General features: G+C 37.1%; 1 protein-coding gene across 2 annotated transcripts in view; it reads left to right on the top strand.

The window, feature by feature from the left end:
* LOC129262268 (uncharacterized) overlaps positions 1 to 11,946 on the top strand; it is a 30,710-nt gene extending 18,764 nt beyond the window's left edge. For both annotated transcript variants that reach the window (XM_064100042.1, XM_064100041.1), the window contains 13 exons: positions 219 to 339; positions 882 to 983; positions 1,554 to 1,714; positions 2,094 to 2,282; positions 3,527 to 3,653; positions 4,404 to 4,628; positions 5,191 to 5,341; positions 5,696 to 5,878; positions 6,128 to 6,288; positions 6,728 to 6,994; positions 8,013 to 8,045; positions 8,611 to 8,834; positions 9,480 to 11,946. In XM_064100042.1, coding sequence (XP_063956112.1) covers positions 219 to 339; positions 882 to 983; positions 1,554 to 1,714; positions 2,094 to 2,282; positions 3,527 to 3,653; positions 4,404 to 4,628; positions 5,191 to 5,341; positions 5,696 to 5,878; positions 6,128 to 6,288; positions 6,728 to 6,994; positions 8,013 to 8,045; positions 8,611 to 8,834; positions 9,480 to 9,719 — 2,184 coding nt within the window. In that variant the 3' untranslated portion in view covers positions 9,720 to 11,946. The remainder of the gene's footprint in view (positions 1 to 218; positions 340 to 881; positions 984 to 1,553; positions 1,715 to 2,093; positions 2,283 to 3,526; positions 3,654 to 4,403; positions 4,629 to 5,190; positions 5,342 to 5,695; positions 5,879 to 6,127; positions 6,289 to 6,727; positions 6,995 to 8,012; positions 8,046 to 8,610; positions 8,835 to 9,479) is intronic.
* Positions 11,947 to 12,699: the final 753 nt, after the last annotated feature.

Below are 12,699 nucleotides of genomic sequence, written 5' to 3'. Positions count from 1 at the left end.
TTATAAGGTTTTGATTTTTAGTGTTTGGTAGTAACAATTGCTGGTATTCCTTGGAACGTAAGTTACAGCTTCATAAAAGACAAGGTGTATATTACATTTAGTGCTTGTCTTGCCTTGGTGCGTATTGATTGGGTAACCGCAAGGAGCCGAAAACATGCTACTATTTATCAACCACATGATATTCAATCGTTTTATTACCCATCACATTCCTTTTGTAGATAACTGTTCCTGAACCCCTCCCAGACAAGATCAAGAGCAGTAGTTCCCATACGTTACGAGTTTATATCACCCACACATCAGACATTACTATCAATTGGGCAACCGTCGATACAGATCTCGGTAAGCATTCCATATTTCACATTTTGCGTGTAGCGATGGATATGTGATATATCAATTTTAGATACTAAAGTAACAGCCAAAATTTAACCATGGCATCTAAATTGTTAATTATTTTAATAGAAAAGTATGTCATTAACACTCGATTATTAAACTTTATTCTTTTTTGGCTTGTCTTTTTATTTTGGCGGCAGAAAAATGTTTTTGACATTGGCCCTGTGTTGCAGAAGACGTTTCCCCGCACCCAGGATCAACCTTGAACCCCTAGTTCTCAGAATGTAATCGTTTGGCAAGGTCCTATCGTTTTGGTTTGTGATATATGATAATGTAAACCATGCGGTAATTTAAAGAAGGTACATTCATGATTAACACAATTCAGATCAAATCAATATTTTCCTCCATTTTCTTTGTATTTGGAAAATAAGTTTAACCTTTGGTGATATGTTACATCAATGGCGTACAGTTTTCACTAGAATTCGTTTGGTTATAAAAATGGAATTCAATCATTGGTAACTCCTACATATTTTGTTTCAATTAATGTACAGGATACGGATACGTTGACTTTTCACAGCTGAGTAGTCAGGAGCTCCTCCTACAAGGAGAGACGGCACCCTTCTTTACAACCGCTTATGTGGCCATCCCTACAGGTATGTGAGCAATTTACAAGAATAGGAGATTGATAGGTTATAATTATTATTAAAGTCAATTGTGCTTGTATATTGATTTGAATGCGATAATAAGACTATATATGAATTCAATATATCCAATCGAAACTGTCAGTATCACATAGATAATTTCAAAATCAAGAACATTTAAAAAGGGGGGGGGGGGGCTATCAGAAAATAGGAAGCCTTAATCATCCTTATATTAAGTAAAACGGAATCACCATGACAACGGGTCAATTTGTTGTTGGATCAATGTTTATGGAGTGAGTTTAAAGGTCAACTCCTTATAATATGAAAGTGATTACTTTGGCAAATGATTATATCTGAAGTCAAAAACAAAATCCACGACCGGACATGATTTGTATTTGGTCTTGGAAGGTCGGCTGTAGAACTAAAATTTACTCAGGTCATTTATCTTTTATATTGTTTTTGTCTATTCTGCTAGGTTTGGACTAGAAAGAAGAGAACGAAACCGATTATTGCTTTAGCTATTAAAACAATGTCAAACCTTAAGTAGTTTTTTTTCTTCATCTTCTTATCTCATCACTGTAGGGACTTTGGAAGCGGGGTACACTTACTCTTTCTCTGTGACGGTAACCGATGCAGAAGGTCAGGTCTCGACTAGCAAGATCGCCACAACGACATACGGAGGGGTTTCATCCTGTACCCTTGGCATCGTTGATGGTTCTACAAGCTATCAAGAGCTTGATGAGGTACGCTTTGAAAAGGGGCCCACCTATTTATTTGGACAAGGGGTAGGCCTGTCACCTACACTGATGAATATCATCAATGTTGTATAAGTGCCGCAACTGAAGAAATTAAGATGATGATGTTCATGGTAGTGGTGGTGGTTTTGGTAGCGGTGGTGTTGTTGTTGATGAGGTGGAGGATTTATCTGATGATGTTGACCATGATGACGGTGATGATGCTAACATTTGCGACTAGAGCGTGATGCGAATTTAAACCACAAAACCATTTTTATCATTTTCCTTGTCATTGAGATTAACAATTATATTCCCATAAAAATGTGATGTAATACTAACAACTAAATTACTTTTACCAGTTTTCCTCTATTGTTTTTCATTTCTAAAGATTACTCTTGTGACTCAGAACTGTGTAACAGATGCCGAAGCCTATCCCCTGACCTATCAGATAGTCCATGAGAGGGCTGAGTCCTCTGGAACTCGTTACAACGCTCTAACAGGTGCATTGGCAGAGGCCAGTATCACCATCGTTGGTCTCACAGCCTTTAGCAACAACCAGAACACATTTGCCGTCAAGGTAAAGAGAACAGTTTTACCTGGCAATCGTTTATGTTATTTGAATCAGTGATAGGTACCACCAAGATGTCGTGATCCTAGATCATCATCAGGGCCCACGCTGATTGCATTTTATCAACCTTCATGACTAGAATTACATAAAGTAATTGAATTGCATTTGTTACATTCTATATAGGTTTTGAAGCATTATATTGACCGAGGTGAAATTAGTTAACTCACTTGGGGGCCGTTTCATAAAGCTGTTAGTAAGTTAAGAGTGACTTAAGAAGAACGACTGGTGATCCTTTCTTGTGGTAAATGATATTCACACTTAAATATTCGTTGGTGATTATTTAGCGCGTAAGAAAGGTTCGCCAGTCGTTCTTATAAAGTCGCTCTTAACTTGCGAACAGCTTTATGAAACACACACCAAGCGAATGATTTACAAATGACACATTTTCATTTGCTGTTGCTGAAGCTCGAAAAACGTGCGCGTTTATGTTTGGAAGCTTCACAAATCGCTCGCTGGAGTCATTTTTAGTTCGGCGGAAATTACGAAATAATTTGAAATTTCTCGCGAACGCTTCGTTAATCCTGGTGCATTTTTTATTTGTCAATTTTTCTCGAATATGTCTTATAAGGTTCGTAACATAAGCATGACTTGCACGAAATTCGCAAATCCTCAGCCATATTACGAAATTTTACCAAATGTCTCGCGCAAGCAGCGATGTTCGCCCGATTGTTTCCCGACTTTCCTGCCAACGTTTTACGTACCACGAGACATGATGTTTGATGTTCTATATACCACCAAAATATCGGTCAGATCATCAAATTCACAGTAAGCGGGCGACGTTCTTTGATCGCGAATTGGACGCAAAACGTTCGCGTGGCAAGAAATTCGCACATGATTCTTAAATCATTCGCGCTTCCTGTTTTCAATTCAGACAGCTCTGATTGACAATAAACATAAATTATACATCGCCTAGTCTATCTGTTTTCATAAATTATATTCCATCTCTCATCAGAAGCTATATTCAATTCTTGTTACAATATTTTATTTCATTGCCGTGCGGTTTGGATAAGATATAATATTAATGTTATATTCAACTCCTAGTAAGATAATATCTGCATGATATAAATTATCTGATCAAATGTTGTATTTTTCGCACAGATCAATTAATAGATATTTCTAAATTTTCTCATTTGGAGACAGATCCTATTTCGATCATGTGAACTATAAAATCTCTTTATTCTCATTTTTTATAGGTATGCAATGATGTTGGTATCTGTTCCTTTTACGCTCTTACACTTGACGTCACTGCAATTGAATCTTTCACTCAAGAACAGTTTGAGGAAAGTATAACCAATCTAGTCGACCCACAAAAGCTTGCAGGTAGGTTATTATATTTTCCCATTGTAATCACCAAAACATTTTATCTTAAGATGGGTAAAATCACCTAAAATCATTTGAATTAGTTGAACCACTTACTATTTTATTTTTCTAGAAGGTTCTGTCTCTTGGAAGAACGTTGAATTCAGTTTTTTGTATGTCGACTGACCAACGTAAACCCCAACAGCAAGAAAAAAGGGAAATTGTTGGTTTTGTTTCCAATTATGATCACACTAGCGATTCTATTCACGTCTCACTTTCCCCTGCTCCTTTTTAAATTGCTAGTTTTAAATTTTCTTTCTTGATGTTATTTTGAGTTGCACGTGTTTTAGAGAATTAAAAAAAACACTATGTTGATGGGTAAGGGGTAAAAGGCCTGGAGTGGCAAGGCATTAATCCTTATTCCTATATACACTTTAATATGAACCTGTGGGTTCTCTAATTGCTAACAAAAAGGCATTAATGTTTTCTTTACACTAACACGCATAAAACATGTTGGTATTGATTGGTGTACATAATATAGTTCATGGACCACACCAGTGATTTTACTCTAGTATCTTTGGTAGTTTTACACTCTTTGATACTACGTTCAATCTATTGCTCTATAGTGTAAAGTTCAACACCACATGGTGTAATTCTCTAGGGACACCAAGTGATGCCAGTCTTAATTTTTTTAAGTGCAACGGCCAATATAATGTATTGTTTTTTTGACATTATCACGCAACTAATAGCATCACTGTCATAATTCAACAGGAAACTTCCTTGATGCGTTGGTCAACTTCAACACCATCGCATCCGTTGGCGTCAGCGAGAGCAGGAAACGAAGAGCTGTGGCAGAGACGTCTGCTACAGCTACAGAGCAGTTGGATCTTCTACAGAGTGCTATCTCCTCGACGGTTCTCGACACGGCATCCGCCCAGACCCTTCTTGATCAATCAGACAGCGTGGTCGTTGCCGAACTGACCCTCGCCGACATGGGTAAGGGGCGGGCTATGAGTCAAAGGAAACTGAGGGGGCGGTGCAAGTTGGCATCACTTTGTAGAGCAATATTCACGTCTTTCATCAGAATTGGTGGTCTCAACCGATCACTTGCATGACACGGTGATAACTACGGTTTGAATGCGTTGTTACAAATCCAAAGCCAAAAAATCTAAATACTGACTTTATTAGTAAGAATTAACTCGCACTTTGTATTCTCATGGAAGTAGGACATCTGTTGTTGTTGTTTGGGGAGACCTGATGCAAGCTACACAGAACCTACTAATTCTTCCAGGACATTGACATTAGATGACACGCTTATCATCAGTAACAGATCGTCCTGCCTTATCTTTCCCCTAAAATTATTGGATTTGATGAACATTGGACGGCATTGTATCATAATTTTCAAGGCGATCATAATTAATAAGTTAGGCGGAAGAAATCGAAATATAATTGTGATATATAATTCATCTCAATAAACACTAATTTTTAAAAAAATCAGGAGAATATAAATTCCTACTGTACTCAAATTCTTTTTGTATTTTACCCGACATTTGTGTAGATGTTTACCTGGATATCCTTATCGAGCTTGTAGACGTGTTCAGTGATGAAGAACTCCCCGAGTCTAGCGCTGAGACAGTTCTTGAGAAATCGAGCCAGATTGCATCGGAGCTTGACCCGCAGTACAACTCTGACATGTTTGCAAAGATTACGTGAGTATAATCCCAAGAAGTTGCAATGATACCGTTCTTAGAACAATGCAATGCGCAACTAAATTTTGGAAAGGTATTCATCATCATTATTACGTATCTCGAAACGTTCCATCAGTACTATGCACATTAAGAAGCACAAACATACCCCAGTGTAACAAGATATTTGTCAAAAAATTGAGTTTTGGGCATTAAAAGTCTAATGAATAATATAATATCAAATCAGCATCATTCGGTGAAACATAATCATGTTTATGTTTACCATATGTTTTCAGGATATAGGAAGAAGAAGTTGCCTATCATTTGTAATACAAAGTGAAGATGTAAGTCGAGTTCTGTTTCTGCTTGTTTCCCCAGGACCCTGAGGAACACCCTAGTCCAGGGCCAGCTGAGTCAGATCCCTCTCGGAGGGGAACCTACAGAGACCAGAGCTGGATCCCAGACAACCAGGGCTTTCTATGCTATTCCAAGTGAGACCCTGAGCACAACATCAGCTAACACTTCCTTCAGCGTCAAGTTCGGAAGCGAGATCGAAAACTTGTGAGTATAAGAATAAATCCACACCTCTTGTCTTTTCCTAAGACTTTACTCCCTCGTCAGTTCATCACACTATTGTTAGTCTCGCAATCATCCCTTTTCTACTCCATCGATATTCCGTGCTAATTTGTAGTTTGAAAAAAGAAAACTCTTATTATGCAAACCGTTTTCAGATAAAATATCTATCATTGCTTCTACAACTTTGATAAAATGTATATGCAATTATTTTTCCTGCGCATTTTTTCCTAATAGATATGCAAGCTGGACGTGTGCTTCTGGGAGTACTTGTTCTGGTGTTCAGATAAGGTTTACTCAATACGATGATGATGTTGATCATTACTCCACTTCCGCTGAGGATATGGCTAACAGAGCTTCGTCCATCCTAGAAATAGATCTGCTGGATCCAAGTGATTGTAAGTCACCAACATTATGAATAATATATCTCTTTCTCTCTTATTTATTTATTTACTTATTGTTTGGTTGTAGATTCAGTCAGACATCCATCATTCAATTATTGTTCATTCATACATTTACTCATTTTCCTATTCATCATTTATTCATTCTTAATACGTACATTCTATTCTTCTATTTATTTCTATCCATCAAGTCAATCCTTCATTCATTCATTTGTTTTACAATGGAGATGGATGTTAATATCTCCATGAGTTTTTTACATGTCCATCTTACTAAACAATAACAGGATAATCACCGTCTTAAGACCATAGCTCTTGGTCATTACCCCTCTAGGACATCCACATGGGGTAACTACCCGATAGGACAACCCCTCTACGGATCATGATTGCCGCATTATTTTATTTCGTTCTATTTTTCTTTTTCGTCCTTGGCATATAGCATCCGAGTTAGATGTCACTGCGCTTACCAGCCCCATCTCAATCAACATGACCGCAACCATTCTCCAAGACGATAAGGTCTACGACTGCTACTATTGGGATTCCAGCAATAGCTCATGGAGCCAAGACGGACTTACGACCGTCTACCACTCAACCATCCTGTCAGAGTGCCAAACAACTCACCTTTCAGCATTCACGCTGATCTCTGTTGATGTGCCGACAACGGTTCCCATGCCGACCACTGTAGATGATGACGTCACTTCTACCGGTATGTTGGGTGAACGACTATATGTATTTGTTTTATTACAATGTATTTATTCAGGTACAAAACCTGTTTTTCATAAATGACTTGATGAAAACAGAATCAAGATTACAACAAAAAACATCTGAAGTAAAGGCAATGCTTTAGTAAACAGATATTTTTACATGAATGATAAAATAAAAAATGACCAAAATTTTTAAGTTATCAGAACGGAAAAATATAACATAATAAACTACAAATCGTATAAATTATTCTCTGATAAACGGGGGCACTAAAGGAAATAGAAATTTGTGTGAAATAATAACTATAAAGTAATAATGTGTGTAAAACAATACAAACAGTGTAATACTATTATCAGATAATATTCAAGGCTGAAATGTAGAAAGCAATAAAATAATTCACTGTCTATATCTCGAAGTATATACTATTGTTCCCACCATTTTTTGTCAAAGCATGCCTATTGACAATGGTGATTAGTAAATGTGTGTAGATCAACCTTAGAATTATTATGATGATTATCTAATTTAATCCAATATTATTCAACCAATCCATATTTTTTTAAACACGTGCACGCCTAGTTACCAAGAATGCGTTTAGCATTTTCATTTATTTGAATGCAGGCTAAAAGAGCATAGTCGACTAAATGCTTTGCTCACGGGCATAGGTGCCGCGGCCGAGGATCGAACCCCAGACTTTCCATGTAGGCCTACACTCGGCCACGGCACCTACCTTACAACCAATCCAGAATTGGATACAATGTTATAATCTAGTTGCCGATTCAAAGGCGCTGATGATGCTGAACAAGTACCGATATCTTTTTAATACATGTATTCTTAACTTGGAAACGGGACATAATGAAGAATATTTTAATTTCTAGTTCAGCATTTATAATAATGTAGACTTGTGGTTATTTGTATTTGTACATTTTTGAATACTTAATAGTCGCCTCAGACCAATTTTGTATATCAATGTGATTGATTGTATAATAATCAATACAATCTTTCACGTTTGAACTCTCTTCCAGATTCTGGAGCTACGACCGCCACAACAGAAGTCAGTAAGTGACTCTTTGGTGTTGTGTTTTTATATTCCCCCCCCCTCGAAAAAAAAACACCACTAACTTAATTAGAAAACGATTGCCTATAGGGCCATTTATTGATCCTATTTGAGCTCCTAAATAAGGATCACTGTAGTAAGTATTATTAGCTGATGTCACTTTAAGTGATCGTTTATTTCAACTATTTAGTACTAACTCAAGAATATGAGTAAATTAATGAAATATTGAAAGAAAATAGATAAATGACAGAATTTTTTTTATAAATTTATAGACTCTTATGGAGCTTTCCTGTCATATTAATGAGCAACATAATTTTCACCATGAATATGTCTGTCATCCTAAATCAACTTGGTTTAATGGCTTTTCTTTAACTGGTTAAAAGATACATTTATAAATGAGTAGGCCTATAGTTGAAACTTATCAGTGCTCTTTAGTGTAATTGATAATTGGGAGTGTCTTCATACAGGGTTTAATCGCTAATCGACCTAGATTTGAACCCTGGACCTACTATATTAATCATGCCGTTGACCTCCCAAATGTCCATTGCATTAATTATCTTTTACAGGTGAGAGCGGCGGCAGAAGTGGACTAAGCACCACCGCCATCATCGTCATAGCCGTGGTCATACCTGTCGTTCTAATTCTGATCATCGTCATCGCCATCGTGGTCATTATGTCGAAGAAATCCTCCAAAATCGGAAGCGCTGATGTGGAGAACACGAACAGCAACGGTGCTGGCATGGCCACCAGTACCGCCGGTGGGCTTGTGCCCGTTGAATCCGCTAACCAGGTAGGTTGATTTTTAGTCAATATCTCGAATAATAATTAAAATGCTGTTATGTTAACCTTTTGTCTCATTTGTTTCTGTTTGCGTTTAAATGAAGCTATACTTAAAAATTAAATAAAGGGAATAGTTAATCTCCAAAATTTGACCATTACACATTGAGATTTAGTTTTGTTTTTTTTGTACATTTTTCATAAAGCTATTATTTAAGCAAGTGGCTTCTTTCTTGGAAATAGTAGTTTTAGTAAGAATCCTTGCAAGGGGCCATTTCTCAAAAGACTTAAAGTTATGGTATTTTAATCATAATTGTAACTACCATGGTAACAGAACTCGGCATCCAATCAAAATCAACATTTCTATTCCAGCTACCATATTTGGCAAAATAACCATAATCTTACTTTGTATGAAACGGGCCACATGCCTTATGAATACAACTGGGGGGGGGGGGGGGTTGTGTGTGAAATCTGTTATTCTTATAATATAAGTAAATGTATAGCATAAACAAATCAGAACCTTATGGATTTAAGTCATTCAAATTTTATACTTTATAATACAATGCATGGCACTGCACCTTTGCTCCTCGTCACTATCCGTGATTAAATTTTCTTCGTTTTTATATTACCAAACTGTCCATTTAATCTTGCTTTCCAGGCCTTTAGTACCCCGAGTCATAACCCACCAACTGCTCCCCCCGCCAAGCCGTCACATACCGTCGAAGTTGCTGCTGTCCCTGAACCAGTTGCCCAGGACCCTATCATGGACGCTACGAGCCTCCCCGGGTCTCCGGAGCCCCCTCCAGAAGGACCCCACATCGACACTATCATAAGGGACGCACAGGAGGGTGGTAGGGCTCAAACACCTGTAGACAGAGCCATGACACCTGTGGAATAAATTATACCCCCCAAAATAAAACAAAATTAGACAAATTAAACCAAATTTATAGAGAGGTGATTCTTTACCTTCACCACTGACGCCACGCATGACTCAATTAATGGATGCTGAAGACAACAGGTATAAATTTCATTTTCCAAAGGTCCTATATACAAGTTAAGCTAAAGTAAAACCTTCACTGATGCATCGGTAGTGTTGGGCATTTCCCAAATATACCTTTGCGATTCTATGGTTTATTCTAACAAAGGCTGATATGATCAGGCATTACAATTTTAAGTATATAATATATGCATTATGTGCTGGTCATATGGATTGTTATAGCAGTAATGTGTAACATATTATGATGCATCTTTGGAATTTTGAATATATTCAAAGGACGCATTTATTTAATCAATATATAATGTTAAGTACAATCCGTCCATGCTTAGTATGTCAGGGATTTATTTAGCGAATTAATTCATAGTCATTTTCAAAAGTTGACTTTTAAAAATCAAAAGTAGAAAACAAAATACTTCCAACAAAGATTTCACGACTGTTTATAATATTTTAGGGTAGATTTATATTTTTCAATCGGGATTAATATAAAGTGGTTAACTTCCATGATAATTCACACGACTATTTGGGTTATTTTTTGTTTTTTATCTACACAATACATGGTGGATATTTCAAAATTTTGAATCGCCAGAACTTTACAAACATAGTTCGAGAAGTCAGCATTCCTTTGACTAGGCATTTTACTTTCATTTCCAGAGGGAGAAAAGAGAGCGTAAATCATGATACTCTAATAATGAAAACAATTTTAAAATTAAAATATATTTTCGAATGGTATATTGTCAGACTTTCGCATTCATTCGAATGATGTAGAAAATTATTCTTTTGTGTTATTTATCTTAATAAATTTGTTTCATTTCAATCATGTAAATAATATTTTGAAAATTTATCTTATGTGCATAGTTTTATTTTCAGTATGTGACTGTATAAACTGTAAGATTTGATAATCATTGTATTTTTATTATGATTCCTGATATGGATCAATCAATGTAGGCGATTCTTTAAATGTCTTTCAACTCAAATACCTTTCGCGACTCATGCTCAATGTGATTATTCATATGCAAATAGATGTTATTTTTGTTGCTGTTACATGGTTTTAAAAAGAGTGTAAAAACGTAATAATATACATTGAAGTTTCTATTTTTAGTCAATATGAATTTATAAACAATTACTATTTTTATTACATATGTATATAATACCAAAGATCTTTCCTTGTTTGAATACGATAAGTGGAAGATGTTCCTGTTATGAAATACACCTAATTATTTTCTAGACAACTGATCCCCAGTTTGAGAAATCGGCATGCTGGAAAGTGTCCCACTTTGTTTTGAATTCATTTTCAGCTAGTTCCTTTCTGAATTCCACCAAAAATCACAAGCATCTGCATAATTATCATCTATTCCCTCACCCCCCCTCCTTTTCACACAGGGGCCGCGGAAGCGGGGGGGGGGGGCTGGGGGGCTTCAGCCCCCCCCCCCACTTTTTTCCAAAACCATGTACAAAAACGCAAAAATGACCATACGATTGTAATTTTTTGCATGGTCAGCCCCCCCCCCCCCCCCCACTTTGAAAACCGTTCCGCGGCCCCTGTCACACACCCGCACGCTTAAACCCCCTACCATGCCGATGTAATTCTAAATTGTATAACAAACACTGTTGGGGATTTTACTCAATTTAGTCTTTCAAATACGATTTATTTGTATGGACTTGGTGGAACTGTAAGCGATATATTCGTTTATTCTGCGATAGCAATTAGAAGTTGTGAGGTTTTTGTTTAATGAAATATTCATGGTGGTCATGAAAGTTTGCGGTGAAATGCATGCAAATGTCTATACTGGTATTAATGTGTGTGTTCATGAAGATGTTGAAGTGGTGTTTCATTCTCTTAGCACACTCTCTTAACCACTCTGTTTCACAAAACCCGTGTAGTTAGCATAAGCAAGCACAACTTTTAAAACTACTGTTATAAGCTCCTGAAATCTTACATGTTATTTGACCGAACACAATTCGTGATGCAAATTCATAACTGGAAAAAAAATACGATACAGGGGCCACGTTGGTTGGAGTAGTCGCTACTATCATTCATTTTGTCAAAGTAACAAACATTCCATCTATTTCTCGTTGGTTTTTTTTTTATAGATTATTGCTATAATAAATAATTTTCTTTGTGCTCGTATGAATCGTGTAATCGTTTGCATCATTTCATTATTATAATCAGAGATGATACGGGAAAGGGGGCGCCGGGGAAGGGACCTTATCATGTATCGGTTGGTGCGTTTGTGAGAGAGAGGGGAAGTGAAAGATAAAGAACTGAAGAATGAGAGAAAGAAAGAGGGTTTGAGATAGAGGGGGGGGGGGGTAATTATGCAGGTGGATGGGAAACGGGGGTGGGTCTGACATAAATCCAGACCGAACCAGGGGCCGCGGAACGGTTTTCAAAGTGGGGGGGCTGAGCCACAAGTGGGGGGGGCTGACCATGGAAAAAATCAAAAGCATATGGTCATTTTTATGTTTTTGTACACGGTTTTTGAAAAAAGTGGGGGCTGAAGCCCCCCCCCCCCCCCCCCCCCGCTTCCGCGGCCCCTGCGAAGAGGTGGTTACACATTGAGGTGAAATATATATAACGTACATAAATGATAAGAATACTGGGGGGAAGGTTCATGAAATATGTAGCGAAGCGACGAATTCTAAAATATTTTGGTATTTTAAACAGTGAATAGTTTTATTTCTGCCGCATTTACCTTGTGGACTACAAAGATTTTATTTTTCTTCTCCTCTTTATAACTCATTTGCATTTTCTTCGTCTTTCAACCATCAGAGGTTACAGTGCTTAAAAAACAATGTTTTACTTTTACAAATGCGGCAAAACTCTGGACCCAAATGGGGTGCAAAATTCAGTTATTCTGAATGGATTAAAAAAAAGAAGCAA

Source organism: Lytechinus pictus, chromosome 5 (assembly GCF_037042905.1).
Source record: "Lytechinus pictus isolate F3 Inbred chromosome 5, Lp3.0, whole genome shotgun sequence".
NCBI classification, from domain to species: domain Eukaryota; kingdom Metazoa; phylum Echinodermata; class Echinoidea; order Temnopleuroida; family Toxopneustidae; genus Lytechinus; species Lytechinus pictus.
The sequence above is the reverse complement of the archived record's forward strand: the minus strand, read 5'-3'. Positions and strand labels throughout refer to the sequence as shown.